At 40.5% G+C, this 9,360-nt stretch overlaps 1 protein-coding gene across 12 annotated transcripts in view; it reads left to right on the top strand.

Annotated features, from left to right (window-relative positions):
• Window positions 1-9,360, top strand: part of DYSF (dysferlin) — a 205,276-nt gene that overhangs the window by 173,003 nt on the left and 22,913 nt on the right. For all 12 annotated transcript variants that reach the window (XM_005867776.2, XM_005867772.2, XM_014540931.1 and 9 more), the window contains 3 exons: window positions 7,010-7,138; window positions 7,451-7,606; window positions 9,168-9,259. In XM_005867776.2, coding sequence (XP_005867838.1) covers window positions 7,010-7,138; window positions 7,451-7,606; window positions 9,168-9,259 — 377 coding nt within the window. The remainder of the gene's footprint in view (window positions 1-7,009; window positions 7,139-7,450; window positions 7,607-9,167; window positions 9,260-9,360) is intronic.

Here is a 9,360-nt window from a genome sequence, read left to right as displayed (position 1 = left end):
CCAAACAAACAAACAAACAAAAGCCAAGGATGAGTCAGAGAAATTCTGGTATTTTGAGGAAATTCCACAAATACAATTACACTTTAAAAAAAATAGGCTACTTTTGAAAAAGATAACCAGAGGTGATTCAAAATCACTTCCCAAAGGAGTTGTGTAGTGTCCTGGAGAGGGTTGCCAGATACAGAATTTCAGGTAAGCATGCTTCAAATGTTTCATGAGACATACTTATCTAGCAATTATTTTTTATTTATTTGAAATACAAATTTAACTGGGTGTCCTATATTTCCACTTGCTATATCTGGTCACCATATTTATAGAAGTACAGTGGGGCCTTGACTTACGAGTTTAATTCGTTGCGAGACTGAGCTCGTTAAGGAGCTCGTTAACTCAAATTACTCTATCAACTCAATGCAAAAAATCAGCCGAGAGACAGCTGGTATCTTAAAAAACTCGTTAGTCCGGACACTCGTAAGTCAAGGCCCCACTGTACTGCAAAGGCTGTCAGACACACATGGGAGAGGCCCATGGAGCACCCTAAAGGGTCTTGATGACTGGGACTTGAGGCTAGTTGGCAGGGTGAGTGGCTGGGGCGTCCAGGCAACTCTGCTGGCTGAAAGCCTTTGGTGTGTACTCTGAAGGGCGATTTCACAAAGCGTCAAGAATTGTCTGATACATTGGAGGCTTATGGGCGAATTGTGTCTGGAGACCTGGATGCACAGAGATGAGGCCTCAGGCAGCAAGCTCTTCATTGACTTGGTAGTTGGGTATGTGAAGTTGGGCAAAGAGACAGAACTATTTGTGTACCAGGAAAAAAGGTTCGACACTTTAGGTCTGGCATGTTTTTACTGTAGCCTTGTCAAGAAATGAGAAAACCAAGTAAGAATGAGAACTCCTGCCAGGGTGGCCCATTATGTTGCCCCCCCCTTGCTGCTCCCTCAGATGCCGGATGCTGAATTGGCACCAGGCCTCCAGCTTGACCTCTCTGAGATCTCTGACAGTATCCAAGAGAAAATGGGCTCTCTGAAAGTATGCACTCAACGTGTTACTGGAGGGAAAAACAGATGTGAAAGAACACTGGTCCTTTAAGGATAAGTAAATAGAAGAAAACCACCACCACCAACATGAGACTGAAAAATAGCCTCCAGCAATATGGAGAGAATGGATACACAGTGGACAAAAAGAAAAATATATTTTGGTAATCATTAGCATGGGGGAAAAACAACAACTCATCGTCTCAATAGCAAAAGATAGAGAACAAAAGATACAGCAAGAAAGCATAAAAAAAATCCCAGTCATCATAGGAAAACACAATAGAAAAAGAATAAAATATATTCATTTTCCTAATACATAAAAATAAATTAAACATATCTATTAAGTGATAAGAATTCTTAGAATATACCAGAAGTCAAAGACATGTACTATCGTTCAAAGACATGTCTAAAGCAGTAAAACTTAGAACGGTGAAAAGTAAATATTTTGGCAAACAAAATATGATCAGTGCAAACAAAAGAGAAAGGGATAGAATTTAAAGTGAAAAGCAAAGGAAACAAAATGGAGTATTTTATAGAAGTAAAACATGTACATCTGAATGAAAGAAATTCCCAAATATGTTTGCATAGAACAATAAATCTTAGAAATACTTAAAGCAAAAATGATAGGAATATATAAACTAAATTAAAATTGCAGTGGGGATTTTAATGTACCTCTCTCCTAGACAAATGAAGCAGGAAATAAATAAGGAAATAAAATATATGAATAACAAAGTAAATGTTTTTAAGCTACATTAAAAGTAGCTTTATAATAGAGAATAAGAATAATTTAAAAATAAAGAATACATTTTTTCCTAATGCTCAGAGAACACTTACAAAATTTGATCATATATTAGTTTAGTAATATGTTACCAAAAGCAGAAATCATACAAGGCAGATTAAAATGTAATAAGATGAGAAATAAATAACAAAAGTTTAAACAAAAAGACCAACCACTTGGAAATTTAAAAAGTATTTTATTGGAACTTCCAGTATGAACATGGCTGCATACGTCAGCATTTTTCCCCCTTTCTTCTGGAAATCATTCAAACCCACAAACTCCATTTTCAGTAAAAGTTGGAAACAAATAAAATTTGCAGACTCCAAAATACATGTAAGGGTTGTCCAAAGGCAACTGAGATTGGGTAGAAGCCACTCGGCAGTAAATTAAGAGAAGGTGCATGGAAATGATGAAAGGTCATAGTGGTAGCAGATCTCAGGAAACCCTGACTTCCTAATAAAAGAATGCTGATAACTATTTGAAACAGGTTATAAGTACATGGGGGCTTATTATCTCTTCTCTTTACTGTTGTGTGTGCTTGAAATTTTCATAACAAATAGTTAAAAAATATAGTTCCTGAAATTGAGGTTTAACCATAAAATATAAAAGTTATATCCCTTGTTCACCACAATGGATATAGGAACTTGGAAGACAGGCTCAGGCTGGTTACAAAAGCCTTATAGAGCCTGCTTGGTTCACAGAAGCTGAGAAGGTAGAGCTACACAAGAATCACACAGATGGGCCGTTGTTGCAGGAAGCTGTCTGCATCTGTGGTGAAACAAAAGAAATAATTCATCTAGGAAAATCCAATACATTTAGTGACAAGTAATAATAAAAGAAATAACACAGCATTAATTTTAAAATGCTATGAAAAAAGGAAGCGAAAATTTAAATCATAACCAAAAGAAGAAGATATGTACCCGCCAAAAAAAGTTTGCCAAGGAGCAGACAAGGTGACATATTTTGCTATAAACTTCTTAGAAATGGGCAGTCAGAATACAAAGCAGAAATGAAAAAAACTCAAGGGATCGAGATGAGAAGAGATGAAATATGAGCTGATAAGATTCAGGAAAGGAAGAGAAGGAAACACGAAGGAGCCCAAGGCAGAATGTCCACTTTGGAAAACACGGTAAGGGGCATAGAGGACAGAAATGGTGAAAGTAAGCACAAGGAAATGGAAATAAAGAAAGAGTTATAAAAAAAAAAGAAAAAAATGACATATAGATGCAGGGAAAGGAGATCCAACATTTGCATAATTGGAGCTTCAGAAGACAAACAAAACAATGAAAAAAACCAAATGAACACTTAACACTTTAATAAAACTTGAGATAAAAGAATACTTGAATATACATATTAGTCCACTTTGTGTCAGGAAAAAATTGACCCAGATTGATCAATCCTGAGACAAATCCTAGTATATATTATTGAACTTTAGAGATAAAGAATGTTTTGGTGTAGTCATGCACATTTCCTTTCAAAAATATTGTCATTTAAAATAAGAAATAAATCAAGGTGGCTTTAATTTCTCCACAACATTTATTACCCAAGGATAATAAAGCACCATCCACTGATCATCGAGGAGAGAAAGGGTGACTGAGGATTTGTATGCAGCCACATTGCCTTTCAAGCACAGAGGCTATGAGCACCCAGGCATGCATATTCAGGAACAGGTAATGTGACTCCCATGAGCCCATCCTGAGGAGCTTCTGGGGAATGAACTTCAACCAACTAGGAGATAACCACAACAAGAGGACTAGTTGTGATCACGTTTTACCTTAGACCTAAAATCAAAATAAATGGAAGGGTTAGGGTAATAGGCTGGAATATTAATATATATACTGAAAATGTAGAAATGATAAAACTGACAAAAATTAGATGGAGAAGAAAAAAAGGGGATGTGATACAAAGTAAGACAATGATTGCCATATTATAGAACAAATAGTGTTGACAGATATTATTTAAAATTGGCAAATTAAAAACAAACAGTACAGGAGTAAATATTAAGGAAGATAATATTGTCTAATATTGGGTGATGGAGAGGACAGGAGATGCAATTTGATTAATTTATCATTGCTATAGTAGGTAATTTATAAATATTGTCTCTAAAGACAAAGATGAAGTAGAGCATTGTTACTATATATAAATTTATAATAATGCTAGAGGCCTGGTGCATGAAATTTGTGCACGGCGGGGGCCGGGGAGTGTCCCTCAGCCCAGCCTGTGCCCTCTCGCAGTACAGGACCCCTCGGGGGATGTACGCCTGTGACTTAGGCCCACTCTCCATGGGGATTGGGTCTAAGCCAGCAGTGCGACATCCCTCTTGCAGTCTGGGACCCCTCACTCCTTACAGCCTGCCTGCTTGCTGCTCCTACCGCTGGGCTCTCTGCTCCTTCCTTAGTGCTGCTGCGGAGGCGGGAGAGGCTCCACCAGCCATGAGCCTGGCTTCTGGCTGAGTGGCACTCTCCCTGTGGGAGAGCACTGACCACCAGGGGGCAGCTCCTGCGTTGCGCGTCTGCCCCCTGGTGGTCAGTGCGCATTATAGCGACTGGTCATTCTGGTCGTTCTGCTGTAAAGGTTGCTTAGGCTTTTATTATATAGATGAGAATATAAATTCAAGTCATCCTAGATTTCAGAAGAAACACACACACACACACACACACACACACACCAGACCATGCAGGCAAAGATTAAACAAAAATCAATGAATCTGCCCTAGCTGGTTTGGCTCAGTGGATAGAGCATCGGCCTGAGGACTGAAGGGTCCAGGATTCAATTTTGGTCAAGGGCATATACCTCAATTGCAGACTCCTCCCTGGTCCCTGCCCTGGTTGGGGTGCATTCAGAAGGCAACCAATCAATGTGCTTCTCTCACATCAATATTTCTCTCTATTTTTCCCTTTCTCTTCCACTCTCTCTAAAAATCAATGGAAAAATATTCTTGGGTGAGGATTAAAAAATAATCGATGAATCTAGAAAACTATAACTATATAACTATATAAATATAAGTGTAAAAGCAGACTAAACTTATATGCCATATCAATTACTTATTAATAACAAAATTGAAATCAGATCTCAGAACAAAACCTAACTCTAAAATAAAAACATCCATAAAGGCTGAAAATAAAAAATAAGTGGGGAAAATGTGTGCCTGGCAAATGCAAACTAAAAGAAAGCAGAAGTCACAATCTTCAATCTTCACATTAGATGAAAGTGCATTCAAGTCCCCAAAGTAAGTGAGGCAAAGAATGGCACCTAATAACATTAAATGGGTCAATTCCAAGAGATGATAGTTTTGAGAGTATCTATGTGCTAAATAATATATCAATATTTACTCAATTTCTGTTGTGAAGATACAAGAAGAAATGGCAACACTCTGGTAGGTAGGGGGAGATTTAATTCTATTCTCTCAGTTCATGTCAGGTCAAAGGAACAAAAATGTGAGAGGATATAGAAAACCAGCATAATTATTAACTTGATTAAACCCTGCAGCCTGAAAATAGAGACTGCACAGTTGTAAAAATTGACCATGTAATAGGCCACGAAGAAAACCTTAATAAATTTCAAAAAGTGCCAATGCCACTGATAATGGTTTTTGATCATACTATAAAATTAGAACTTACTAACAAGATCAAAAGCCCCCAAAGGCACTTCCGTCTAGAAAAAATATTTTAAGGCCCTATTTTTTTTTTTTTTTTAGCAATTCTTGGTGAAAAAGAAAATACAAACCAAAATTTCAGAATATCTGGGAAATGATAAAATGCTTCGCATTAGCATTTACTGGTTATAGCTAAAGCAGTGTTCAGAGGAAGTTTGTAACCTTGAAAGCTTATGTAAACTAAAAAGAAAGAATGAAAACTAATGAAGCATCTGGCTCTTGGATCAAATAATAAAGTAAAACTATGATTACGGAATGCCAAGAAAATGAAAACATTATACAGCAAAAACAAATGCGGCAGTGCCAAGGCAGTAGGAAGCAGAGACGATTTCAGAGCAGTAAGTATTTTTCTTATCAGAATAGAGGGAGCAAAGTAAACAAAGCTTCAAGTGAAGAAGTTAGAATTTTTTAAAAAAACCTTAAAACAATAGAAAGAAGAAATAATAAAATCAGAAATAAGGAACTAGAATAGAGAAAATGGTAGGATTGACAAATCAAAAGACTAGTCCTTTGAAATGAATCAACTGTGTAAATGGAGCAAGAAAAAATTCAAAATGCATATCAAATGTTAACCAAGCAATGAGTTGTTATATTTTGGGAATCAGAATATAAGGCAATAATAATATTTTCTTTATATTTACTTGTATTTTATATTTTTTAATAATGAACCTATATCACTTGCTTAATTAATGCTTTCTTGGAAGAGCTAGAACTTGAGCTAGGCCTCAATGAGAAATAATATTTAACATTATGAGAAAGGAACTTTCCTGAAGTATCTTCTCAGTTTCAGATATAACCAACTTAGCATGTCTGCTAGGTTGTTGAATAGCACTATTTATTAGGTATATTTTATTTTTTAAAACAGAGAGCCACTGCTTTGTTTAAATCTAAGCAATTCCAAAATACTGTCCTAACAAATAAAAGTCATTGGCTGTTTGGGAGGCATGAAATAAAGAAATCGAGTTCGCAAATTTAAAGTGGTGCTCAAAAGGCCCACTCGGCCCGGTGTTTGATCCCATTGCCATTTGGACATCAGGACAATGAGCACTGTGGCTTGACTTGCTGACCTGTGACTTTTCCGGAGTTCTGTCTTGATCTTCAAACAAAATGTTAGTTAGCTTTTCATGCATTTGTTTGACTATAATCTTATTCTCTTGAAAAAATGCACCACCTGTGTATGAGATGACTCTCAGATACCTAGAATACTGCTTTAACCAGAAAACCCTGTTCCCCAGTGGCACTAAATAAATGTCTTCCTCTTACTCTCTCCCGCCCCCCTCTTTAATCTCCGCTATTTGCATCTTTGTTATCTCTGCCTTTGTTCTTTCCCTCTCCTGCCTCTCTTCCTCCTTGGCCCCATCTCTTATCTCCACCTCTCCCACCTGCTCTCCTCTTCGTCTATGTTCCTCTAATTTGCTTGTGGTCTTTACCTCTCATTTTCTTCTCTCCTTTCCTTCACTCGAACACTGCTGTGTTTCCTCTGCCTTTGCTATCCCTCTTCTTTCTCTCTTTTCCTGTCCCGTTCTCTTGTCCCGCATGTGGCAGGTCTATGACACACAACTGGAGAATGTGGAGGCCTTTGAGGGCCTGTCTGACTTTTGTAACACCTTCAAGCTCTACCGGGGCAAGACTCAGGAGGAAATGGAGGACCCATCTGTCATTGGGGAATTTAAGGTAAGGCCTTGAGGACATGTTCGTAGCCCAGGGAGGCCTAAGACTGGAGGGGCAGCAGTCAGTGAAGGGGTCAGTACTGTAGTAATATCCATATGACTGTGGTGCTGATGCTGGTGACCATGTGGATGAGGGAGGTGGTGACAGTGATGGTGATGCTGCTGATGCAGAATCTGATGGTGGTGATGGGATGGCATTGGGCTTGGTTGATCTCAGTGGTGATGACTCTGGAAGAGATGAAAGCCATGATCATAGTGGGGATTGTGTTGGTGACAATGATGATAAAAATAAAAGCTGACTCCTTCTTCTTTTTAGGGCCTTTTCAAAATTTATCCCCTCCCAGAAGACCCATCCATCCCCATACCCCCAAGACAGTTCCACCAGCTGGCTGCCCAGGGGCCCCAGGAGTGCCTGGTCCGCATCTATATTATCCAAGCATTTGGCCTGCAGCCCAAGGACCCCAATGGGAAGGTAACATTTGTAGAGCTCTCACCTGCACTCAGAGGTACAAAGGGCTACAGAATCTGGATACACCTCTGCCCTAGGAAGTTCACAGCAATCCAGGGAAACCAGACAAATATACAAAACTGAGATGTGGCTAGATGGAGTTCTATCAAGGGCCAAGTGCTCTAGAAGTTCAGAAAAGGCCTAAGTCAGTACAAGACATTGGAATAATGAGGAAGGCTTCCGAAAGAATAGGATTCTTAAGGATTGATGGAGTTTTGATAGGCTGGGAGGGAGGAGAAAATAGTATTTTAGGAGGCATCAAAAACCTCTGCAGAAGTTCTCCAGAGGACTTCTTAGAGTACATTTAGCACAAGGATAAGGCATAAGGATAGGCAGCCTTGAAGGTGTAGGCTGGGACTTGTCTTGTAGGACTTTCGATGGTGGGGGAGAGAGGTAAGTGGTGCAGGATCAGCAGTTCTGCTATGCCATGATGGGCTCTGGGGCTAAAAGAAAAATCAGTAATACTGATCCTGTATTTATTTAAACTTTTGATATTTTGTTGACCATGGACTGTTGGCATTGATTTTAATTTTTTAAATATTTCATTAAAATATTGCTTATCTTGATGACTGAGCTTTTTTGGCCCTCCCTTCAATTTTATGCCTGAGGCAAGCACCTCATCACCTCTCTCTAGTCCTGGTCCTGAATGAAAGAGGGGAACTTGAAGGAGGGCAGGAGTCTGGAGTTGTGGGGAGCTGGTGGGGGAGAGGCAGAGTTAAGTTGGAAAGAGAGAGAAAGAGGGAAGAGAAGAGGCAGGCGTGGGGGCGATTGGAGTTCAGATGTATGAGGCTAGGGTCCTCTCCTGACCCCTTAGATGGGTGTAGGCCTAGCATGTGTCCTTGAAGTTGTGGGTGAAGGCCTAGTGTCCTACCCTTGGAGCCCAGGTTTTCAAGGTGAGAAGTCATGGCTGCCCCTGTCCTTCTGGGAGGTCACACAGCAGAATGGAACCATCCCCAGAACAGGCACTACCAGGGGCCTTCAAGAAGTGCTAGTGACCAATGATCAGCTCATGCACTTCAAGTCTTCTTGATGCCAAGAATGACTGTGAGCACTCTCCGGCCCTGGCTCCTGGCAGCTAGTGGAGGGGATACTGTTGCTCATAGGAAGCTTTCAGGGAAGGCCACTGGGCCTGGGTTTGACTGACAAAGTCTGGCCATCTCTCTCCTTTTCCATCTGCTGAAGCAGAGGTCACAGAGAGGACCCCAGCTTGGCCCAATCACATATGTCATACGAACTGGTATGCTTATGAGGATATCAGCCTGGCCCCCACCCACCTTCTGCCAGTGGGGAAGTGGGTTGGGGGTATGGAGGACTCAGGTACCCCATGTCCACTGCTGGACTGTGGCTAGAAGCCCACCTCAGGGCCAAGTGCTATGGCGTGCAGGTCCCTGGCCTGGCAGGATGACAGGATGACAGCTCCTTGATGGCCGGCCACCTAGTCCCATCGGGAGGCAGAGGACTGAAGAGGCCTCAGAGATACGCTGGGGAAGTAATTTCACTAAAATCTTTCTGTCTCCTCCTTCAGTGTGATCCTTACGTCAAGATTTCCATAGGGAAGAAATCGGTGAGTGACCAGGATAACTACATCCCCTGTACGCTGGAGCCTGTGTTTGGAAAGTAAGTGGGGGGCAGCCTGGGTCTTGGGGTGGAGGTGCCAGTCTGGATAACCCACAGCTCCTTGGCAGAGATGTGGCTGCCTCTGGGAAGTCCCCGATTCC

Source organism: Myotis brandtii, unplaced genomic scaffold (assembly GCF_000412655.1).
Source record: "Myotis brandtii unplaced genomic scaffold, ASM41265v1 scaffold251, whole genome shotgun sequence".
Lineage (NCBI taxonomy): Eukaryota > Metazoa > Chordata > Mammalia > Chiroptera > Vespertilionidae > Myotis > Myotis brandtii.
This window is presented reverse-complemented; position numbering and strand designations above follow the sequence as displayed.